Genomic DNA, 24,105 nt, shown 5'->3' with positions numbered 1-24,105 from the left:
CTTAGCTATAGTTATTTCTATTATATTGATCGTATTGAACAGTTATTTGGTTGTATCATTATTCTTTTAAAAAATACCCCTCTTATATTTATTGATTCATTAAAATATAATCATCCAATACAATTTGGATACGTAAAAAACTACCTTTATTTTTTTTATCACCAAAGCTATTTGTAGTAGAAAATAAGAAAGGCTATACGTTTATAAAATAATATTTGATTTGGCTGTGGTGTCCTTTATCCACAGTAGACAAGTGTTTGCAATGGTAATTTTATTTCTATAGAGGTTCACTGTTCTCTTGGTATTCAGATGTGGTGGAATAAAGGTCAGTATGAACTCTGATAGCCCATGTTTTTGTATGCTTTGTGCATTTTATTACAATAAATAAATGATTTGATGATCAAGAAAGATGGGGGTAGACAAACACATGTAAACTTGACACAATTGAATGTAGTTTCAGGTCAAAAAGAAACTGAAAACCCAAAGGGCTCCTTAGCTTTCAACTTGACGATTCACTCACTATATCTTTTAAACGATGTCACAGTTATTGCGCTGAAATGCCTAGAGAAAAAAAAAAAAAAAAAAAGTTACGTATGAATTCCTGTAACATATCTAAATGTTAAAGTAGAGAATTCTTATCATTACCTCTTTTTGCCATTAAAAACAGCTATCAATCAATATAAGCACTTGATTCTTGAATGAACAGCATTCTGCTTTATTTATCTTTAATATAAGCTATACTAGTAGCAACGGTTTGCATGATGAAGATCATTCTGTAAACCTTGGTGTACCAATGAAAAAAGACGAGCGTTAGAGCAGACAGTGCATATGAAATGCAGCTGCCAATTATTTTAGATTTACCTCTCATTCAGAAAAGATATGAGCTTACGAGACCATAAAACTAGTAACTGTCATGATCTCATATTCTTGAATAGGTTGTTAGTCAATTCAGATGCTTACAACATAGTCAACAACTTAAACACTATTATTAAAAAGCTGTGGCTACTTTTATCTTACTCTGACAAAGCAACTGTTTAACTTCATTAAGTTCCTAAAGAGCTGCTGATCAAGATGTAAATCCTCAGTTTACAGAACAAGCCCGTGAAAATATAAGTTGTATGTCAACATAGTTGCTACACATGTAACAAAGCTAAATCAATCTAATACTACCATTGCCAGTGAGTGCATACATGTAATGATCATCTGTAGTAGAAGAAGAAAATAAGGCAGCTTGAAATATACCTAAAAAAGTAAAGCTAGCACTGCTATTTATGCTTAAAAACGAATCCAATCGGAAATCTTTCCGATGCGTACTTGTAAAAAAAAAAAAAGACAAGTAATATGGGCTTTATATAAAACTATTCATTATTACTATTTTACGAATTAAGACAAGATCTCATGGTATCCAGCAAGATGTCCGCATGATGTTTTTGAAAAGTCAACATGGGCCTCAATCGCACCGTGTTTTCACCACAACCACCCATATTCACACCACGCTGACGCATGTCTGTCAGAAACGCATCACGGCCGTCCAAATCGAAAGCAATAAAGGCACCTTGTCCGCGTACGTTAGCCACCTTGGGAGATACTTTACCAAGTTCCTGCTGCAAGTAATCACCCACCTCTCTTACGTTTTCTAATAGACCCTTTGATTTGATTTCCTGTACAATCCTGGCCGCTTGCATGGCGCGTACTGGATCGCCCATCCAGGTATTATAGAGACGGTAAGGTTGAGAAGGACGAAGACGGTGGTGCAAGTAGAATCCGGCAGCTTGGAATTTCTTGGAAAAGGTGACAATGTCAGGCGAAGAAGGCAATTGCCATGCTTCGTGAGCCCAAAATGTGCCTGTGGCACCTACGCCTGTTTGAACTTCATCTACAATGAAAAGCACGTCGTGCTTTTGACAAAGCGATTGCAGTTTTCTAAAGAAATCGGGAGAAGCTAAGGACAATAAGTGTCTTTTGTTTTAAATCAAGCTTGTTTAGAATTTTACCATGATTATCTCCTCCTTCAGATTGAATAGGCTCTACAACAACACCAGCCACTTTACCTTTGGCCAGGATCGAATCGACTTCCTCCAAGGCCTTCTTTTCCACATGTTGATTGTATTCCGCATGTTGATCAATTGGATACTTTAAATTGGGAAAAGATGCTTTGGGCCAATCAAATGCGGGAATGTCAACCTTGTGAATTGCCTTACTTGCCGTAGTCGAAAGGGATCCTAACAGACGGCCATGGAAGGCCTGTTTGAAACTGAGGATACCCAAATTGTCAGGAGATCCAGGAGCTTGGTTCTTCATACATGATTCAAGTTCTTGTAAGCTAAAATCATCATGTCCTCTCTTTTTTGCTGCCTTGTACATGAATGCTGTCTTGAATGCGTTCTCATTTGCACAGGAGCCACACATGACAGTAAACACATTTGACATGTCTTTGGGAGCTACAGACATAAAGGCTTCTTCAACAGAATCAACCCAGTCTATGTTTGGATTGACACCCAAAGCGGCTCTACAGTATCAGCATAAGAGAATGACAGCAAATGACACGCCCTTCTTTTTACCTGTTTGCTAAGGCTGTTTGAAACTGAGGCTGATTGGCTAATTCTAAAAATGTGGGATGATTATAACCAAGAGGGATAGAGGCAATCTGAGCAAATACATCCAATAGAACATTACCATCTGCATCTGTAATATAGTTTCCTTTTGAATTTGCATAATCTAATTAGGTTATTAATACCAAGTAGGAAGACAAGTAGTTTCATTTACCAGCTACGAAAAAGATGGACCTTGTATCTTGATATTGATTTAATCGAGACATGATTTCCTTTGACTTTGGACCCGGAATAGATGTTTTTACAATGGGTTGCTTTGGTTCATCAGGAAAGAAGGATTTGGCTGTTGCCAAGGATCGAACATGTCTTTTAAATAAAGAACCTGTAACAGAGCGTAATGTAAGCATAAATGATGGGAAAAAAAAAAGAAATAAAAAAAAAATGGAAGCAAGACGTGTTTATATGCATACAAAAAAATAAAGTCGTGTTCCCACGGAACGGTTTCCTTATACTGCAATTTTGTTTGTCATGCTTTGTTGTAAAAATGATAAGAGAACAAAGGATGGGTTTGACTGAATTTTAAATTAGACATCTTTAATAAGCAAGCCACACTTGTGATATACACTTTAATGTCAAGTCTCTATAATGCCAATGAGAGAGAAATGAGGACTACACCTCTTACTCTCACATCTTTTTTTATTAAATAATTCGTTTCGTTCTTCTTTGCCTTTACTCTCTCCCTCTTCCTCTTTAATCAAATTTCAAGTTCTAAATGAAAATGACAATTAATTTTATATACACACACACAGAGATAGAGATAACTTACAGCAATGACAGCCTTGGTGTATTCAGTGTTGGTAGCACGACCACCCAAATCACCAGTCAAGGCTTTACCTTCAGCAAGGGTCTTGAAGACAGCTTGCTCAATGTTGGCAGCTTGGTCGTACAAACGCATGTGCTTCAACATCATAATACCGGATAATAATAAAGCTGTGGGGTTAGCCTTATCTTGACCCTATCCTACTCGTCAACAAAATATACTCATATCTTTAGTTGTACTTACAGCAATGTCAGGAGCAGTACCGTGAACAGCTTCAAAGATAGAAGCATCACGACCAATGTTACCAGAGGGTGTCAAACCAAGACCACCGATCAAACCAGCGCTCATATCAGACAAGATGTCACCGTACAAGTTGGGCATGACCATGACGGTATCCTCGTAAATAGAGGGGTCAGAGGTGATCTATCAATCCATTCTTTAGCATCAGTTATCCTTTCTAGATGTAGAATACTTTACGTGAAGACAAGCACGATCCAAAAGAACATCATCAAATTTGATGTTGGGGAATTCCTTTGAAACTTGCTTACAAACATCCAAGAAAAGACCATCAGCCAATTTCCTGGTTCAATTCATTTAGCATGTCTTTGCCACTTACAGTATGTTGTTCCAACTTACATGATATTGGCCTTGTGAACAGCAGTAACACGATCACGGCCGACAGATTCAGCATAAGTGAAAGCATAACGAGCAACACGTTCAGAGGCTTCACGAGTGATCAACTTGATGGATTGAACAACACCATCGACAACCTAAGCACATGTTAATGATCTCTTCTGTCTCATCGTCTTTCCATCACTTTACTTCGTGTTCAATACCAGAGTATTCACCTTCTGTGTTTTCACGAATAAGAACAGTATCCACATTTTCATAAGGTGTCTTGTAGCCAGCAACAGAACGACAAGGACGAACGTTAGCATACAAGTTGAAAGTACGACGGAGGGTCAAGTTGAGAGAGACGTGACCTTTACCGATGGGTGTAGCCAAGGGACCCTTGAGGGCAACGGTACTCTTACGAACACTAGCGATAGCGCTATCGGGGATAGCAGTCTTACCATCCTTGATGATGGGTGTGACATCGACTTCTTCCCATTCAATAGGTGTCTTGGCTGCAGCAAAGATATCTTTGACGGAACGTGAGATCTCGGGACCAATACCATCACCAGGAATCAAGGTGACAAGATAGTTGCCCTACATGCAAATTTTAGAATAAGCTCTCTTTTTTCGTTCGGATAAAAATCTTACATTTTCATTCTTTTGAGCAGAGAAGGCTTGTGTGATACTGGGAGTGGCAGTAGTAATAGCACGAACAGCGTTGACCTATTTACTACATGAATATTTTCTTCAATGTATTCTCTATTTATTTACTCTAGCAGAGGACCAAGCGGAGGCCTTGAGTGCAGCAGAAGAAGCGCGAGATAAAAACATGTTTGAAGGGAAAAAAAAAAAAAAGAATAACACTTGAAAAAAAAAAATTAGTTTCAAATAAGCGGGGGTTTTGTTAGACACACTTTTTTCCAGGGCCAGCTCCCAATTGTTGGAAAAAATTTTTTGGTCAGCATTTTTCTTTATGCACTCTATTTTACAATGAACGTAGAAGCACACAATCATTTCATTCTGTATATCAGGCTATACTGAGCATAAAATCGAAGGTAGAGCTGCATTGCTATACGGCAAACCAGTATTTTTAAAATTGAGAAAAGAGGACTTGCAAAATTTACGGATAATAGGTTTAGACGTACGTCGGGTTCATTTTGGCATAACGTAATATGGAAATTTACAATTTTTCACGTTTTTGATTAAAAAGCATACTTGAGATAATAAAAAGTCTCACTTTTTTACTATTGGGTTTTCATCTTCTATATAAACCTGGTCTCTTTCTAAAAAAAAAAAGTTGCATGAAACCTAACTGAAAACAAAATTCACACTTTTCAGAAATTATTCGCCAAACTGTTGAAAAAAAATAGCTGGATTTAAAAAGTACAATTAGCCATTTTCCTGGGACAATCTTGGTCGAAAAAATAAAAAATCCCTTTAACCAAATTCAGCATACAATTTAGCTATTTCGTAGTACACTCTCTTTACTATTTCTTTTTATTTTGCTTAGTCCCTAGTTATGAGTACTTTTGTATATGAAGTCGGTCTTGGAAATTTTGTGGGAGAGAATGAAGAACCAGTGATTACTGAAATCGAATTGACGTTAAAACTTATCCACTAGACAGCGTTACGAATTATGATCAAGTACATCGACTTGAAGCCTTCTGAGAAGCAGGTTATAAAAAAAGAAGAAAAAGTTGAGCGCGCTAGTGAATTCCTATTCGAGGCTCATTCAACATGGAAAGGAAGACGTGCTTACAGAAAATACTCGGACGAGGATAAAGAGTATTTCTTTGAGCTAGTTTATGAAAAGGGTCTGAAAGTAGCCCAAGCCGCAAGGAAGCTAGGTATGCCTACGCGGATTGCCCAGGGCTGGCATGATAAAAACCAAAAAAATCCACAAGACATTATTCAGCGGAAAACTGCTTAGAATCCTGCTGGAAGACCACCATCTTTAGACGAGGAACACAGGATATTTTTAGTTGCTTACATTGATAAGAAGCCATCGTTGACATTAGATGAAACAATGGGCGATTTATCGGCCCAATTTATAAACCTGAACATCTCTAAAGCTACTGCATACAATTTCATGAAAGAAAAATGTAGGATCAGCTTGAAAAAGGCACACTTCCATTCAGTGGAAATAAACTCATCTGAGAACATCGAAAGAAGATACGAATGGATTAAAAGATGGATGGAGACTGATATGGGCAATCTCAGTCACTGTATAGTTATCGACGAAGCTGCTTTTTATACCAATATGAAAAGAACTGTGGCTTTGTCTGAGATAGGTAGCCGTGCCAAAATAGTTATGCTCAAGGCAAGAGCAAAGACTACAACCATACTTGGGGCAATTTCTCCATATCAGATGGTTATAGCACAGGAGCAGTGACACGGCATTATCTGAGCTTTTTAAAGGCCACACTTGGTGAAGTGGACAAGTATCCAGAAATGAAGGGATACTCTCTTGTCATGGATAATGCTCCTATCCATAGCTCAATCGATATAGGCAAATAAATTCACTCTCGAGGATATCAGTATGTCTATCTTCCTCCGTTTTCTCCTGAATTGAATCCAACTGAGCAGTTCTGGTCAGTTATCAAGAGTAAAGTGAAGCGAAATAAGTTTTTGGAAAGAGAATCACTAATGACTAGAATTAGTGAGACATGCGACAGTTTATATTTAATACCTTTTGGGCAAGAGTCACTTTATGATTCCTATTAAGTTGGACCCTATTAAAATCTTGGTCTCTTTTACCTTTTAAACTTTAACATAAGCTCTGACGAAATTTTCGACGCTGTAGTAGAACAATTCAACAAAGTCCAACGTTTTCAAAAATTGGCTGCAGATTGTCTTCTTCTTTTGGAAAGGTTCAACAATTTGTGTGAAGAGGAAACTCATGATGTCGGTTCAGTCCCTGGACATAAGGTTGTTGACCAAGATCGTGTAGGTAGTCATCATCGTTTAATAGTAGATTACTTCTTGCAACCCCCAACTTATGATGAACGCACCTTTCGCCGTTGCTTCCCATGATCTCTGGATCTGGCACGCTTTTTTTGGTTCATCTGGATCATTGAATGACCTCAACGTTTTGGACATGTCTCCAGTTTTCAACAAAGTAGCCCAAGGCAAAAGCTCTAAGGCAAACTTCGTTGTAAACAGCCATACTTACAAGCATGGTTACTACCTTGCAGATGGGAATTATCTCAAGTATTCTGCTTTTGTGAAAACCATCTCTTGCCCAATCACTCCCAAAGCCAATGTAAATAATAGATGGGTTAGATATTTATTACCTGTTTATTTTTTTTTTTCGTAAACTTATTCAGATCTTTGCACAAAAACAGGAAGAGGCAAGAAAGGATGTGGAGCATGCCTTTGGTATTCTCAAGGCCAGATTTGCGATAGTCCGGGAGGCTGCAAGGTTATGGAAGAAGCCCGATCTCTGCAATATGATCATTGAGGATGAGAGAGATTCTGGTCTCTCTCAGGTGGTAGATTATGACGATGTTGAACTTCTGTTCGAAAGAACTGAAGACTTCTCTTCTGGGTTTGAGCAGATAAGGGCACGATTACGTGGTGTCATGGATAGACAAGCCCATAGCCAGCTCCAAAAAGATTTGATGGAGCACATATGGGCTAGATATGGCAACCAATCTGCCAATAATTAATTAATAAATATCTTTTTTAAAAAAAAATACGTATCATAAACAGTAACAACATAATATTCGAAAGAGAAAATGAGTAACAAAAAAAGTAGAGGACATATGAAGGCTTTAATTATTTTTATTCATGGATAAGCGCTTTTGCATGTACATGCTTTGCAAAGCTCTATAATATTCCACCTTGTCGGGCTCAACAGTGAACAAATTAATTGCCATAATATCAAGCTCATTCTTTAGCTCAAGAGCTTCGACCAGGCCTTTGCTGGAATTAGCAACCTCACTTCCCGCGTCCACAATGGTTTTCACCATGTCATTGATTTTTCTTCTTGTTTCTTCAAGAGCTTTCCCCTTCTTTCTTCCTTCCAGGCGAGGGTTTTCTTGGACTGTCTCTTCTCCTATGTCCAGCACGTCGTCACCATCAGCTGCTTCTATGGCTCGCTTCGTACCTTTTGCCTTGCGAGGACTTTCTTTGGTATTACATATCCACTTTTCGTGCATGGATAGTATTTTGTAGCAACCCTTCAGCTTGAATTCTTTTTTTACGTCATCTAGGTAGAATAACTTGGCTTTTTCAAACTAATTCAACAATTGTTAGTTTTGTCTTCAGATGTAGTAAATTAGAAAATTAAATTCATACAATGTCTTTCTCGTCGAATCCGCTTGGGTTCAAAGCTTTCGCTTGAGCAAATTTACCACAGAATTTAGATACTTCCTTCTTAATGATTCGCCAGCGAGCTTCTAAACTGCTAGCATTTCTTTGCCTCTCAGGTTCACGAGCCTGGAAGTCTTGTAAAATACGCTCTCAGAGGGTTTCGTATTTTTGGTCACTTCTGAGGATCCTATCCGAGGAAGTGGATGTCCAAGCTTCGCACAACTTGATATCGTCACCCTTACTCCAGTTAGGAGAACGAGGTAACCTAGTAGCAGCAGGAGATTGGGCGGAAAGAGCAGTGTTTTCAGTATTCATTTTTAAAAAGTTTGATTAGAATGGATGAGAAGAGAGCAAATTTAATTATTGAAGATGAAACCAGATTTCGAGGTATTAAAGTTAATTTAATAGTGACCGTTGGGTATACTCTAACAGTACTCGTCTGGAGGCGGCATTGGAATAAACTACAAAAAAAAAAAAAAAAAAAAAAAAAAAGAATTGCCCGGTCAGTTAAATGTCCGATTAACGGTCTGCTAAAATGTTGAAGCAGTAGGATCGGTTCGGAGTAAACGAGAGTGATATGCAACTGTAGAGTTCACAGTAGAATCCTCCCTTCTCTTTTAGAACACAAATGGTATGTATCAATAAAAACTTGAAAATAAAAAAAAAGGACAAGAGAAAGGATGGATGGATGATGTATAGAAAAGAGGGATTGTAGAAAATGGGTAGCTTCAAAAAAAAAAAATACAGATCCATTCCATTCTGTCCCATGAATCATTTTTGAAAGTAATTTTTGAAATTAACAATTCATTCTATAGCCTACTAGACTTCACCACAACAGAAAGAAGCGTGGACACGTTTCAGCCGGTCACGGTCGTGTCGGTAAGCACAGAAAGCATCCTGGTGGTCGTGGTCTTGCTGGTGGTCAACACCACCACCGTATCAACATGGACAAGTATCACCCTGGTTACTTTGGTAAGGTCGGTATGCGTCACTTCCACTTGAAGAAGAACCCTTACTGGCGTCCTGTTGTCAACCTTGACAAGATCTGGACTCTTGCCGGTGAAGGTGCTCGTGAACAATACAAGAACACTGAAAAGGTTCCCGTTATTGATGCTCTTCAAAATGTAAGTCTTATTTATTTGATATGGAGGATTGTGATTCTTATGTCCGTATCTAGGGTTATGCCAAGGTCTTGGCTAAGGGTACCATTTCTCAACCCGTCATTGTTCGTACTCGTTTCGTCTCTGCTCTTGCTGAAAAGAAGATCAAGGCTGCTGGTGGTGTTGTCGAACTCATTGCCTAAAATGTTTTCAATAAAAAATCAATCGAATGTAGAAAACAAAGATTCGAATGTTGTAAAGACGATTCTTTTTAGAGGAATTAAGTGAATTTTTATTTGTATTTAGTCTACTTTTTTTATGCTTTATTCTTTCAAGAATTTACAAATAGGCAGCTTGTAAGTATCCAAGACCCAGTATTTTTGACGAACACCATCCCAAACACCCTTTTCTGCCCAAGTATCGATGGGCAGCACGACGTATTCTGTACTTAATCCAAATTCGCGTAAATCAATTTCAGATACTTCGCAATAGATATCGTGAAAGAACTGGTTTGTTGCTCCTAGACCATTGAACCAAGTATAAACACCTTCTTCCAAAAGGATATTGGGTACATATTCATGGAAGGCTCGCAAATCTTCATAGAATTCACCATAAGTGTCAAAAAAGACACCATCAAATGCGATATCCAACTTGTGTATCATATCTTGCCATCGACCAAACAAAATTTTCACGCCAGGCTTTTTATCCCAGCCTAACTTGAGCATGTGAGCATAGACATCAGGGTGCGCCTCAATAATGTAGTGGTTCTTTGGTTTGTACTTTTGAAGTTCACTGTCAATCAGACCCAATCCAAACCCGACATTCAGCACACTTAATCCTTCTGTGGGGCACATCACCTTGGCGTGTTCAACCATCAAAGGACCTTCCCAGCCCATCATGACCGCGTCATTGTTCTCATCCATCAGCTTGTTATCGTCATAGTGTAGTTTTTGTTGAAGATAGGCTTTGTTTGCAATCGCTCTCGCCACATCCTCTTCGTCTTCTTCGCCAAAGGTTCTTTTTAATGCGCGTATCAAGAGTTCTGAGCGGACACCTTCATCTACTAATCGTTCATAGATTTCCTTATGACCATTCTTGAGAGCCAACTCGCCTGCTGTCACTTCGGATCGGTCAACTACGTTGTATGGATGCTTTTCGGAAAGTAACCAACTTACAATATCCACATGTCCTTTTTCGGCTGCATGGTGAAGTGGTGAGCGTCCAAGGTCATCTCCATTAAAACAAAGATCAGCGCCCTGATCGTTTACCAAGTTTTTGACTTTTTCCTAAACACGTTATATCAGTCTATCTCACTCCCTCTTTTTCGGGATTTTTTTTTTTACAAGATCGTTGGCAATGACAGCTGCAATCAATTCATGGCCCAATTTCATTTCTTCTTCAGTATAGGTTGAGCTTTCAATCTCTTCCTCAACAGGCTCCTGTACTTGTTGGCTTTCTTCATTCAAAGTTTCTTCTTGTTGCTCAAGCTTTTGCTTCTTGACCTCTTGTTGCTCCATATTTATTGAAAATCTGTAAAAAAAAAAGAGTACGTCGTGACTATTTAATTCAAGCCGTCAAAAAAAAAAAAAAAAAAAAAAAAAAAAAATATGCTAGTATACTAGAGCGGATTTAAAGGTTTCTGTCATTTTTTTATTGCAAAACAATTCAAATGCTTTGCTTATTAGCTGATTAGACAGAGGTATAAAAGCAGAATTTATCTTTCAGATACACTGTGATTGCATAAAATGATCAATTCTGTGTAAAAACAGAGATTGTATAAAATAATTGTTCAAGCCAATGTGCAAATACTAAGCTGTACTCTAATAAAAGTATTTTCTTGATCCTTAAAGACAACTTCTGCTCATGGTCTACGCATTTTTTATTAGTTTAGTAGCATAAGTTTACTAGCATTATAGAACACAGATTTGTACACTACAATTTTTGTGCAGTGACAGATCTGGCACGAAAGTAACACTCTGTATGAGTCAAGCAGTAGTTGAGATCATCCAGGAATTTCAAAGCACCCTCTTCACTGTCTACACCTAGCAATGGTTTTATTGAAGACATAGTGCTCTTTGCTATCTCGACACCGTCCCAAATAAGTTTCTTTGCAGCTAATGTGCCAGAATCTATCATGAATCAGTCAACGTGAGCTAGCATGAGCATTTCATTAACCCAGGCTTACTTACTCGATCTACACCAACGACATTCCGATTGCATTATGCTAACATTTCTATTGACTGAAAGCATATCTTCCAACTCCTTGGCAATGTCCATGTCTTGTCCTTTTGAATGAGCGACAGCCTTAACTAAAACAAGTGTTACGGTACGATACCAAGAGTTTTATGGGGGCTTACTCACAGGCACTCACAAGCTTATAATAAGCGCAAGAGGTGTCATCTGGTAACTGAGTTTTACGATATGTAAATACAAAAGCTGCGATAAAGTACAAAACTTACTTTGAGATGTGCTTCTGTTAATTGCAACATGCCTCCTGGTTTGATAACACGTATTACTTCTTTTATGGCGATTGGCCATTCTTCCTTACGAAGAGCAAGTATCAAAAGCCTCATGTGAACAAAGTCAAATGTGTTGTCAGCGTAAGGAAGGCCCTTCACTACATTTCCATAGCTAAATGTAAATTGATTGGCATTCAGGACTTTGCTGGTAGCATTCACAATGTCACAGCCGTGATAAGTGCAGTTGGGGTAGTCATTGATCATATCCTGATTTCGTATAAAGATATCAGAAATACTTGAATATCCCCAATGTATATTTGTTTCTTATCGCTTACCATAATCCATACGCCTGAGCCACAGCCTACATCAAGAATCGAGATGCCCTTTTCAAAATCTAATGTCTTGATAACATTACTGCGTACATTTCTTTGTTAGCAAATGCAAAAAAAAAAAAAAAAAAAAAATGAGTAAAGCGAGAGACAGGAGATTGTATAATACCCTTCGCATAGTTCTTTGAGACCAAAGTGTTGCTAGCCAGAAGGCAGAATTAGCAAGCATGGATAACATGTATCGTATAATTCACTTACCCCTACCAGCCTCTTCTGCTCGTCGTCATCTTTTGGCAGCCAATAGGTGGATGATTCCTCGGTGTGAAACTCTCTGTTTATGTTGATTGCTGTTTGGTTTACAGATCCTGTCAAACCAGTTGTTGAAATTGGCTCTTGAGTCGAAACCATTGCCTTATTGCCAATGCTGATAAAATACCTAGTCCTCTAACTACAGAAAAAAGCTATGTAGCTTCCTACTGTTATGTATAATCAAACGAAAAAGCTTTTTTCTGTAAGGGAAAATGCTATAAATACAAAAAAAAAAGAAAGGTTTTTCTGAATTCTTAATAGACATAGTATGCAAGTGAATCTATGCTTTCATCTCAATAGTTGAAGTACACTGAGATACAAATTTAGGATTCATTTGTTTCACTTGCTAGTATAACTCTTACTATAGTCTAATTGATAATGTAACGCTTTTCCCAAAAGATTTTATTAGATTTTACAAATGAATTTGTGTACACTCTATTTTCAATTTGTATATTTGGTCATGATGTTTTCAAGTAAATATCTTTAGTGTTCTACTTCATAAAACTGAACCAATATCGAGAACAATGAATTAACCCACAGATGCTTATTTCAAAATGAAACGAGGTTTTCAAACTCTAAATAATGTAAATTTCACAAATGTAATCAACAGCTGATCATTGAGATTGAAGCATATTGTAATACAAAATTAGGTTTTGTTCTTATTTCCCTTGTCCGTCCAGTTCTGCAAAGGTATTACTGCTAACTATCCAGCTTTATAAAAGAGCTCAAAAGGTACCGTGTTTTGTTCAAATGGTGCATTCAGTACAGATATGAACAAAAGCTTTAGAGCAGGTTGAACGAATAACTTCTTTAAAGTAGACTTCTGTGATACACTTCAGCCTGTATTTGTAACCGCGGAAGGTCTATTTTTCCATGTATTTTTTTCCAAAAAAAAAAAAAAAAAAAAAAAAAAATAGCTCAATATTATAAACGAAACGATATACAACAAGATAATTTGTTCTTCAGTAAATCCCAATAGTAGTTGTGATGGAGTAATATAAATTGTCTATGAAGATGTGGCAGGGGAATTCTTGTAAATAATTGCTTATTTATTTCCAGCAGTATTTATCTTCTTTTTTAAAAGCAAATCATTGCATGTCATATACAACTCCCAATAAGGTGTATGCCAGTTTTTTATGAAAGTTGTCTGTAATCGATATAAGCGCAGGACAGCTATTCAATGACCTTATCTTGTATTTGGCACATCAAATTCGGACTCGAACAAATTTACCACTACATCTAACGCTCAACTTACATCCTATATCAAGAAACCATACCTACCATATGATGCATACGGTTTGGATTGTCTTTTAAAATCATTAAATGCCAAAAATAAGCAACTCAGGCATGATTCGATTTTCAATGCCTTTGGAGGGACTCTTTGTAACCAGAGTATTGATGGTTAAGCATGGGGTAAGGCACACTAATGTCACTGTGTGAGATGTATAATCTTTTTTTATTGCAATTAATTTTATTCTGATTTCTTGATCTTGCTGAACCCATGATTGAAATTGGATGTTGGGCTAAAAGTACCATGTTACATTTTATCTTGCTTATAAATTTAAGCGTTGTGGTCTATAATGCCTTTATACAACGTTAATCTTTTTAAATTTAGCAATAGATCTATACCTAAATGTGCATGATGTTGAAAGAGAGAAGTGCATTCTCAAATTATGTGTAACCAATATTGTTCGAGTGCCTTTTGTGTCTAATGATTGAGCTGCATCGTCATACGCGTTCAGCGAGCTCATTTTAATCTTTCTTGTCTCTGTACTTATTCTTTCAAAGGTAATTTAATCGTTTAGGCCTTGCGTTCTTTAGAAACTCAACAACCTAAGCTTATTACAGTCTCCAATAAAGTAATCGAAGGTAAATGCCTTGGCCTTTTGTATTTTATAAAACAAATAATGAAACAAACTAGGATTTCTTGGCAAAACAAAGTCATGTTGAATTGCCATATGTTTTTTACAGTACCTTTTCTTTAACATATTGTTAGTTATTTGCAAAACAAACCAAAAAATCGCCTTTTTTAGATTTTTATGTAACAATCACTTACTATATTTTTGAAAAATGATTACTGTTTTTGGACAATGCTTCCAAATAAAGTAATCACAGCTAAAAAATACCAAAAAAAGCAATGATTGGCTAATTGATCCTTACTAATAATTCAGTATCCAATCACCCTTTGTTTTTTTTTCTGTGAATAAAGGTGATCCTGACGTTCACCTGCCACTATCGCCGCCTGCTTTATCAGAATATAGAGTTAAAGGTGTCTATTCTTTAACATATTTTAAGTTTTTTTAGGCCTCATCGCGTATTTTTATAAATATTAGGATTGCACAGACATCATTAGAGACTTAGATAAGGATAACGCATGGTTAATTTTTGTAATGAAATGATCGCCAAACATAGAAAAAATTAGACAAGATGGTACATCTTCTTGAACCTGGTTTACGCCAAGAAATTATTTCTTGTGCAGTTAAATTTCATCTGGTCTTTACCTCTTTATTTTTAAGAGGAACTAGCGATATAATATGCATGTCAATAAAAAAAAAGAATACTAGAGTACTCAGTAAGGTTTTTAATCTCTGTCCTTTGTCTAATGTACTTGTGTTCAAGTAGCATCAACATGTAAAAAATTATTCATAAACTGAAAGCCCAAGCAAACTCAACATACTAATACGCATAACCTTTTTTTTTTTTTTTTTTTTTTTTTTTTTTTTTGCTGTTTACAACCATCATTTAAAAGAGCCTTTTAAGTCCAAAAGCCGATCCTATCTAACGCTGATAAGCCGATGATATTCTTAATTATGCAGTATAGATGTACTATGGTGTATATGACATAGGGTTAATAGTATTTAGTTGAATATGCTTTTTTCAAGTGTCGTTGAATATAGTTCGCCACCGCTGACAAACCTTGGTCTGATTCTTTTGTCACATTGACTGCTCTGAAACATCATCATTTCAGATATTTGGATACTTTAATATATTAAACAAGCTGCAAAACATACTACATATCTTGCTTTTCTTATTACATAAGCAATTGAAACCATTTGATACAGCAGTATAGCAAGGGTTGGAGAGCTATGGCAAAATGATATAATTGTCAATTGAAGTATTTAATTAAGAAAAGTGTAATCTCACTAATATTGTATGATTCTCTGTGTTAAATGATAGATTTGTTGAGGCAAGATCTCAACTAGCTGTAATTAAAAATTGCTTCAATGTTTTAATGTATCCAGTTTGATAAATAATTACGAATTAAGCAGGAAAACTATATATTTAAAGTGAAAAAAGTACCTGAAACTAAACCCTTTGATGAAATTCAACTTATTACATAGAGCTTGAATCTCTATCAATTTTATTGGAAAAAAAAATATAGACAAGATTCAATTTTAATGTTTGATTATAGTGTGATTGGGAAATGGGTTCAATACAAAGCCGAATGTTCACAACACGTCCTCATCTAATTAAAAAGTAATGATTCAATTAATTTGACTTTCTTTTAAACTGGGGCTCAGTAAAGTATTTTAATGACTCAAGTGTTTTTTATGTACACAAAGCATATAACAAATGGATCATTTGGCGTGTTAAAGTTTATTTCTCAATATAGAAAATATTACATAAGCAAATGATTGGCTTTTATTGCTTGATATGATAAATGGAAAGATAGTTGATGTTGTCATTTGAAAGAATTAAAATTCGACTAAAGCATGCATGTTCATATTACATCATCTACAGAAATTAGAGAAAGTAATCACAGTTTAGATGCAGGGTGAGAGGGAGAAAACTAATGCAAGAACTGAAGAAGATCAAGGAGAATAGTTAGAGGATAAACTATAGAGTTAAACCAAATATAAAATATGTAAATATCATTCATTTTAAATAAGGAATAATCACCAAGTATTCCAAAGCTTATTGCTACAAGTTTGGTCAAGCGAAAGATCTTTTATAGTCAAGGAATAATTAAGGGTACAATTTAATTTTATGGTAACAAATTAACTAAGCTCCCTTGAAACAACCATCAGTACCTGATGTATACCCATCCTGCATTAAGCAAAACATGTACCTTGCAAATCTATACATCTAAATATGCAAACAAATTCTGAATTCACACCTTGCTTCTATAATACACCAATTTTACTCGACTCCCTATTTGCATCATACGAAAGCATAATGTGGATTTTGTGTAAATATAACCTTTGAAAAAAAGTGAATTGAAAAAAAAATCTACTTTAAACTACTATAGGAGTCCATTACTCTCTTATGCTTCATTCTATAAAGTTTACTTTAATTACAGTATCATTGGTCCTCGTTAATATTTGTCTATGCGAGGATATTTTAAGACAAAATGGCACAGCACTGAACGTTGGCAAGTGGTTTTTCTGGTCTGATTTAGCTGGGAATTTTTTTAATGCAAATTACAGATCTCATTGGATCTGTTGGTGGAACAAGATTGGCCTTATGCGACAGTGCAAATAAATGTTCTCCTGGTGGAGCAGCGCAGTATGGTACAAAGTATTACATATTGGCAGAAAGCGACTTGTGTAGAAAAAACCACATAGGTGCTCCATCTTCAATTGTAGGACTTGGTGTTTCTTGTAATGCAGGTTATGGTTCTCAATTTATAATCTTTAAATGGAGTGACCTTGTATGCTTAAGATATTCAGATTCCTACGTTATGGGTAAAGATCAGATAAATCCAATAGGCACGAAATATACAACAACAAAGAATCCTACATGCTTGCCGTTCCTGATTCACTGATCAACTATTTGGCTTTAAACTATGAGTATATAGTAATAAAATAAAAAGCTTTTGAATAAAAATGAAAAGTTTTTTCTTTTAAAAAAAAAAATGCATTTGATGAGTTTTGAGCTTCAAGATGACACACTTTATGATGGGAATGCTAATGAAACGATGCTTTCTTTTTTTATTATAATAATGGATAGATTATCTTTGCTTAGCAATCCTAAATAGAAGAAATATAAATCAGCTGTTTTTTTTTCTTCCACCATCAGAAACCGACTTACATATCATCTAATTCTTTTTTATAAGCCCTTACAATTTCTGTGCGTTTAAGTTTCTGAGCAGCAGTCAAGATGCCTGTCTCCGTCGTCCACAGTTCAGGACAAAGGTGGACATCGACGATTGTTTCCGCACTACAAAGCCGAGCTTCTTTGGCTTGATCTAAAAGAGCCTCAAAGACGGCTTTCTTAACCACCGGGCTTTCACAGATCGTCTTCCAGTCCGTCTCTCTCACGTCCTTTTCGATGGCCAAGCGACGAACGGCCAACTGGGACATTGCAGCCAGCGCGACCGGTCTGTGAGACAAGGGATCGGCATAGACGCAGACATGATCCACAAAGAGACAACCTTTGTAGACCGCTTCAAGTTTTTCGAGCGCAATGTATTCACCATTGCTCAGCTTGATCAGGTTGCTGATACGATCGATGATCGTCAAGGTTCCCCTCTTGGACCACTCGGCAACGTCGCCCGTTCGAAACCAGCCATCTTCTGTTCGGGCGTTTTCTGTCAACTCCTTTTGTTTCCAATAGCCTTTGGTGACAGCCGGGCCACGGATCCATATCTCCCCTTGCGGCCTGGCATGGATTGAAAGAGGATTTGATTGGCGTACGTCTACTAATTTGACCTCACAGCAAGGTACAAGTGAACCTACCTGTCCGAATCCAAACTGTTCAGGCGTCATGATGGAACACATGCCAGAGGCTATATGTAAAAAGTCAGCGACTGTTGGTTCGTTCTCACTTGTGCCTTCCTTTCTTACTTTCTGTCATTCCATAGCCAGTGAACATAGGACACAAGGTCACTGACAGAAATTTTTGAGTTTCGACAGACAAGGGAGCACCACCAGACAAAGCAAACCGAAGCCTGCCGCCGAGGATTTCTTTAAACTTGTTGAATATCAGTCCGTCGATCAGTGTTGTACACAAATGCTGTTTCATGAGCCAGGCCTTAGTAGCAAAGGCCCTTTGGAAGGTCCTTTTTGCGCATGGTGAAGCTGTTGATAATATAGCGAGTATGCTTTTATGAATCGATTCCCAGACAATAGGGGTACCAATCATCAAGGTCGGCCTAAACTCGTTTATGTCACCTTTACATCTACGGACAGAGCGATCGGTCAAGGTACGAACGGAGCCGTATCCCAATCTATGAAAGATGAGTACTTGAAGATGGACAGCAGGGAATATTTACGTGACACCCCAAAAGATGCAAATGTTTTCTGTTATGAATTCCATGATGTGAGAGAATGGAAGGTAAGCTAGCATAGAATCAGACTTTGTGATGCGATGACCAAGTATCTCATGCACACCAGCAACTAAAGCTCGGATTCAGATCTTTGTTGTCTCTTTTGAATTACTTACTGGAAGCAATGATGTTTTTATGGGACAGCATGACACCTTTAGGATCTCCCGTACTTCCTGCCGTATACATAATTGAACACAAATCTTCCGGTTCAGGTTGCTTTGGTTCTATCGGATACTTTTTGCCCAAGTCAGAAAGAGATTTTAGTGAAATCACTTTTTGAGAAGCAGATGCTCGAACTTTCTTGAGCACACTTGGTGTGATCTCACCACTGTAAATTATATATTTTAATTTTGAGCATCGACTTACAATCTTTGATAGGTTTATTAATGCGTCATCAACTGTATAGATTGCTACCGCTTCAGTTTCTTGAAGCGAGCAAATTAAACCAGCCTGACCCAATGTATCATGCATCGTCACAATGGTCATATTTTGAGTAAAGCAGCCGTGAGCCATGATAAAACAGTGTACACTATCAAAAGAGTTGAGCTATGTACTCATCTGGCTTGTCCTAAAAGAAGAAAGAAAAAAGAAAAGCTTTACTTTGTAGGAGAAAGCATGGCAACCATTGATTTTTCTTTTATGCCTAGTTTAACCAAGCCAGCGCCTAAATCATGTGCTAATTTGAATACCTCTTTGTATGTCAAGTAAGTGTACTCTGACAATTTGGGATACCACAAAGTCCTTCTTTCTCTCGCTTGGCTGCCCCTTACTGTCTTGTATGTATTTTCTACTTCTTTTATCATCTTTTCTGTGTATCGAAATCCAAAGCCATTCTTATCACCGTACCATTTAACACTGTTCATGAGAACATCATAAAGCGTGTGGATACCAGGTGCTGGTATACGGGTGAGCGATTCAGGACCATAAACGGACCTCCGTGTGCGGCCGCCTTGAGGCTGTTGAGGACCTACTTCAACTGTAAAATCTTTCATGTGTTTACAAGGAAGCAAATGTATAAAATAAAAGGAAAAGGGGAAATAAAATAGAACTCTGTGCGCTTTATTCCTTTGTTCCCTTTGAGGTTATCATTTTTATCACAACAAAGAGGATCAACGTATATGAAGATTTTATTCTTAATGTTAGAGAAAGTTGTCAGTTTGTTCAGTTAAATGGGTGCATCAAAAAGAAGTATGCAAAGACACAGAAAACAATGAAATTCGGTTTTTTGATGTCTTCAAAATCAAAGCCACATTGTGATCATTATCAAATATGCCTCCTAAAATTGTTGTCAGTGTCTCTTCAGTTTTAAAATTGTAAATATCATTCTATTCGATCAGAGATTCACTTATCAAGACAGCTTAATGCACGCTTCATTATCTTGGTTGCTTTAAAGATATTTGAGTGATTGGATAGAAAGTGTACAAAATAGCCTTTGGTGGTTCTCAAGTAAACTCTTCCTTTCCTTTGCTTACTGTTTTAGTCATGTTGCTGTAAAATTCTCTCTAAGCACAGACTCTTGTTTTCCATAGTTACTTTTGAGTAGCTCTCCTATGAAGAGATATTGTAAGTGGATGTTTAAAATTTGATAGCTTGAGAGCAATAGATAACGACATTGAAGCTTAGTACCTTTCATGTACTAAGCTATAAGAAAAGATGCTATTAATTTGAGTACACACTCATGTAACAACTATATTTGCTCCTATTGGAGACATCAGTTGAGGTCAACACAGCATACTGAGCTTACCTTTGAAGCTTTGTAAAACCTGAAGAAAACTAGACAAACAAAGAAAAACCTTTCAATGTTAAAACGAAGACGATTCATACACTAAATCAAGCTAAAGTCGCCAATTGGAAAAATAGAGGACATGCAGCTGAAAAAGGAGTACTGTATACAACATTTGTTTTTATTACATCAAGAAAAAGTAGGGTGATCTATAGCTTCACCCTGGCTCATATATTCACCTCTTCCTCATCAATACCTGCATCCTCCTTCCATCTTTTCACTGCCGTATTGACCTTGACAGGATCAGAAGACAGAGTGGGAGGAAGACCGATGACCGTTGAGTTCTCAGCCCACCGAAGTCCGTACTTTTGCTCAAAGGCCGATCGTTGGATCACTTGAACTTCCTCTGGGGAAGCCAAAAGATGGAGCAGGTCATTGATGACCATCAGACAATAATATTCCACTTCACCTGCAGTTTCGAACTCTGGGTATTTGCGTTCCAATCGATGTGGGTGCAAGGCCACGTTCAGAGCGAGCGACAGCAAGTCATACTTCATGCTCCACTCGCCCAGACCTTCACAAAGCCAGCCTTCGGTCGCCGGAAACCGCTGGCTGGCCGTCGCAGGCAGGACTTGCTCGATGGATCGGGGAAGGTAGCTGACGGAGAATTTGCCGATGGTCTGTGTGAGGTATTGACGGACATCATGAAGGTAGCTGATGAAGCTGTCGACTTTGTACCACTTTAGAGAGGAAATGGGTTCTATTTGAGAATCCCAATTGACATACATCTGTGTTTTCGATCAGAAAGAGAGAAGGAGAATAAGAGATAAGGTGGGATGTCTAGTTATTTATAGTGGCAACATTGTGAGAAGAACTTGTTTGATTGTTGGCTTTATAGCACGTTGAATATATAAAGTTTTACAGTGAGGCATCAACATTTCTATTTGCTTGATGGCCCACGTCTTTTCTTCTCTCTATCCTGCTGCAATGCCTTCCCTCCTCTCTCCTGTTATACAAACTTTGGCAATATCCTGTCTTTCTTGATTTGTGCGTGAAAGTTCCGCCAGTCGATTGCTGTTCAAACCAAGGAGATACTGCATCCAATGCCTAAAAGGCGAAAGCGATATATTCTATACGTCATGGTAAACTAGGTAGAAGATAGGATGATAGCAAGTACAGCTTCATTTGACCTATTCAAATTTTAGCTCAATCACTCACAAAGGCATTCGTTGGAGCCAAATTGTCATCCAGTATTTGAATTCAGATATAACTCAGAATCAGTATATCAAAACTATAGAAACGATACTCGTTAAAGTTAATTAGGTAGTAAAAATCAAACCTAACTGGATCACACGACACGAACAGTGATTCTGGTACTGCAGATAGCTTTAAAAGAGCTCCATTGTATTATCCTTCCTCTTTTTTCTCCTTGAAAATTTTAAAGTATGTAGCTTAGCTTGGCCGTTCCTTTTTTTAAAAAAGTTTTTATTTGTTGCTCCGCGTTGACTTCAAATGTATGTGTCAAGAGGCAGGCGCAACTTTACGTAATAAAAAATATTGGACAAAGCAAAAAGAAAGATGATAATAGCTGGCCGTTCTTTTAAATTGTCTTCATGTCATGAATTTATTAAAAATCTCTGGCGCTTGGCAGAGCAAAGATTGATGGGGGGAAAAAAAGGACTGCGAAGCGCAAGAAAGTCGATAGAAGAATGACTGAAAACATGTGCCCTTGGGATAAGAGGCAACTGGATTGTCTACAGAAATAAGAAAATATAAAAAAAGATAATATGTCGCCATCTATTTCCTATTGGAATACATATGAAACCAATAAAGAACCATGTATTGCACTTTACTTTCATCCATACTCTTACAGTAACTGTATCTTGTATGAACCCTTCATTCTAAATACATGCCATTGTTCATCACCATCATGATGGCTAATATTGATCATCAAACAAAGATTGAAAAGCATCTACCTTAACTGACCAAGACCTACTTGTCAAATTGCAACAAGAAGCCAATGCAACAGGTTCTATGATTGGCATAAATCATGGCTCAGACATCCAAAGGGTCTATTAAAATCATTTTTGAGAGTAGCTAATTTTTTTTATTCATTCTTGAAAAGTTAAAGCGCACAAGGTAGACAGCCAGGTGCGTAGCGATAGCAAGTCCCTAGTAAAAAATCACGTATAACTGGCTCAAGTTTATCAATCGATCACTGGACGTATTCAAGCTTGAGGCAGGCCAGCAAAGCTTGATTTTTTTTTATTAAATAAACCATGAAATCTATCCTAGACATGCTCAAAAGCGCGTCCGAGCACAATAGAGCCACCTACCAATCACCCTCGCGTCCTACTTTCCATAGACACTTGACCCGATCGTAAAAGAAAGGCATCCTCCAAGAAATCGCGCCTCTAGTGAAAGAACAGTCACTGAAAAAAATTTTCATCCTCGAAAAAAAAAAAAAAAAAAAAAAGGATATAAAGCCATCCTTTTTTCCCTCTGGACCTTTTCTTTTTATCTTCAAACACGAAAGGTAAAGTAATCGATTTTTTTGTATGAAAACAATTTGGGTATTATGATGAATATAAGCTGGCACCAGTCCGAAGATTGAATGAAGGACAGCATAAAGTAAGGATGTCATTATACGCTCGACATCCCTGAAATCATATCCAAATTGTTGATTCAATCCTTTTTGAAGCATTTGACTAAACCTTTCTCTTTAGGCTGTGGAAAGCATTTTGTGTTCATAGAGTGTACGCTTTAAAGTGTGGCTTATTTTTAATAATAAAAAATAATTAAAATACACTAGTTTTTTTTTATATTTGAAATGTTTACATGATTCATTCGGACGAGGAAAGAATAGCCTTGAAATAATGACATGCTTCATTTGCTTTTTGACAATTTTTTTTTTTTTTTTTTTTTTTTAAAAAAAAGCTACAAAGTAATGCATGGTTCTCGAGCAATATGACTCTAGAGTACTACTTTTTAGACTTGTCAGCAAACGCATGGGCTAAAGATCGATAAGACATACCCAGATTGTAGTGCTTACCTGAGTACTGGATCATAGGAGATGACTCACATCTTGTAAAAGCACTGAACAGATCATGCTGCTTATTACATGTTCAAGCTTCTTTCTAACGTGGATCACGTAAAAGATGATGACGTTCATCAAGCTCAGGGATAGAATTGACCTTGACTTCATTTTGGCTCCCCTGAAGCAAGCCTGATCCTAGTTTGATTCAATGGGTTCTCTCGTCTTGAAATAAAGTTACGTAGGGACTCATTCATTAGGTCAGGTACGGTTCTTTACTGTTCTCATCTGCCCAACATTTCACATTTTGTAAAATCAGACAAACAGGATCAAGTTTTCAAGACTCAAGGAGTGTTGATCAAAGAGTTCAAATTTTCGCAGTCAGAGCTCATACACTCACTCCCGAATGACAAACGCGCTCGTCCTTTTTTTTTTTGGGACTGAGCAGACAGACCAACGTCATGTTTTTTTTGGGGGGGATGATCAGGTACAAGAATAAAGAGTCACCCGATCCCTTTTCAACCGTGTCAAGTTGAACAGGATGAAAAACAAAACAGAAAAGGACGATTCGCTCAAGGCCCA

General features: G+C 37.2%; 9 protein-coding genes across 9 annotated transcripts; 2 read left to right on the top strand and 7 right to left on the bottom strand.

The window, feature by feature from the left end:
• Window positions 1-1,376: 1,376 nt before the first annotated feature.
• RO3G_04615 (4-aminobutyrate aminotransferase) lies at window positions 1,377-2,818 on the bottom strand (the record flags this gene model as incomplete). Its single annotated transcript, XM_067659205.1, has 4 exons — window positions 1,377-1,942; window positions 1,995-2,509; window positions 2,562-2,718; window positions 2,767-2,818. The coding sequence occupies 4 exons, from the start codon at window positions 2,816-2,818 to the stop codon at window positions 1,377-1,379; spliced, it is 1,290 nt and encodes a 429-aa protein (XP_067515306.1).
• Window positions 2,819-3,302: 484 nt separating this feature from the next.
• Window positions 3,303-4,818, bottom strand: RO3G_04614 (isocitrate dehydrogenase, NAD-dependent; the record flags this gene model as incomplete). The annotated part of the gene is made up of 8 exons (XM_067659204.1): window positions 3,303-3,320; window positions 3,379-3,567; window positions 3,616-3,795; window positions 3,850-3,952; window positions 4,009-4,142; window positions 4,195-4,581; window positions 4,636-4,710; window positions 4,759-4,818. The coding sequence occupies 8 exons, from the start codon at window positions 4,816-4,818 to the stop codon at window positions 3,303-3,305; spliced, it is 1,146 nt and encodes a 381-aa protein (XP_067515305.1).
• Window positions 4,819-6,985: 2,167 nt separating this feature from the next.
• On the top strand, window positions 6,986-7,655 carry RO3G_04613 (uncharacterized protein; the record flags this gene model as incomplete). Its single annotated transcript, XM_067659203.1, has 2 exons — window positions 6,986-7,249; window positions 7,314-7,655. 2 exons carry the CDS (start codon window positions 6,986-6,988, stop codon window positions 7,653-7,655), a joined length of 606 nt encoding a protein of 201 aa, XP_067515304.1.
• Window positions 7,656-8,451: 796 nt separating this feature from the next.
• Window positions 8,452-8,616, bottom strand: RO3G_04612 (uncharacterized protein; the record flags this gene model as incomplete). The annotated part of the gene is made up of 1 exon (XM_067659202.1): window positions 8,452-8,616. One exon carries the CDS (start codon window positions 8,614-8,616, stop codon window positions 8,452-8,454), a length of 165 nt encoding a protein of 54 aa, XP_067515303.1.
• Window positions 8,617-9,245: 629 nt separating this feature from the next.
• Window positions 9,246-9,604, top strand: RO3G_04611 (60S ribosomal protein L28-A; the record flags this gene model as incomplete). The annotated part of the gene is made up of 2 exons (XM_067659201.1): window positions 9,246-9,425; window positions 9,479-9,604. 2 exons carry the CDS (start codon window positions 9,246-9,248, stop codon window positions 9,602-9,604), a joined length of 306 nt encoding a protein of 101 aa, XP_067515302.1.
• A 499-nt stretch (window positions 9,605-10,103) lies between these two features.
• On the bottom strand, window positions 10,104-10,918 carry RO3G_04610 (uncharacterized protein; the record flags this gene model as incomplete). Its single annotated transcript, XM_067659200.1, has 3 exons — window positions 10,104-10,113; window positions 10,182-10,687; window positions 10,745-10,918. 3 exons carry the CDS (start codon window positions 10,916-10,918, stop codon window positions 10,104-10,106), a joined length of 690 nt encoding a protein of 229 aa, XP_067515301.1.
• Window positions 10,919-11,333: 415 nt separating this feature from the next.
• Window positions 11,334-12,124, bottom strand: RO3G_04609 (uncharacterized protein; the record flags this gene model as incomplete). The annotated part of the gene is made up of 4 exons (XM_067659199.1): window positions 11,334-11,530; window positions 11,591-11,710; window positions 11,763-11,808; window positions 11,861-12,124. The coding sequence occupies 4 exons, from the start codon at window positions 12,122-12,124 to the stop codon at window positions 11,334-11,336; spliced, it is 627 nt and encodes a 208-aa protein (XP_067515300.1).
• A 5,325-nt stretch (window positions 12,125-17,449) lies between these two features.
• RO3G_04608 (uncharacterized protein) lies at window positions 17,450-19,758 on the bottom strand (the record flags this gene model as incomplete). Its single annotated transcript, XM_067659198.1, has 6 exons — window positions 17,450-17,468; window positions 17,530-18,226; window positions 18,285-18,667; window positions 18,713-18,836; window positions 18,883-19,295; window positions 19,367-19,758. 6 exons carry the CDS (start codon window positions 19,756-19,758, stop codon window positions 17,450-17,452), a joined length of 2,028 nt encoding a protein of 675 aa, XP_067515299.1.
• A 537-nt stretch (window positions 19,759-20,295) lies between these two features.
• On the bottom strand, window positions 20,296-21,277 carry RO3G_04607 (uncharacterized protein; the record flags this gene model as incomplete). The annotated part of the gene is made up of 3 exons (XM_067659197.1): window positions 20,296-20,314; window positions 20,511-20,539; window positions 20,729-21,277. The coding sequence occupies 3 exons, from the start codon at window positions 21,275-21,277 to the stop codon at window positions 20,296-20,298; spliced, it is 597 nt and encodes a 198-aa protein (XP_067515298.1).
• Between the last annotated feature and the right edge of the window lie 2,828 nt (window positions 21,278-24,105).

The sequence above is a fragment of the Rhizopus delemar genome, genomic scaffold, assembly GCF_000149305.1.
Source record: "Rhizopus delemar RA 99-880 supercont3.3 genomic scaffold, whole genome shotgun sequence".
Lineage (NCBI taxonomy): Eukaryota > Fungi > Mucoromycota > Mucoromycetes > Mucorales > Rhizopodaceae > Rhizopus > Rhizopus delemar.
Note: the sequence above shows the minus strand (reverse complement) of the source record. Positions and strands in the feature narration are given on the sequence as shown.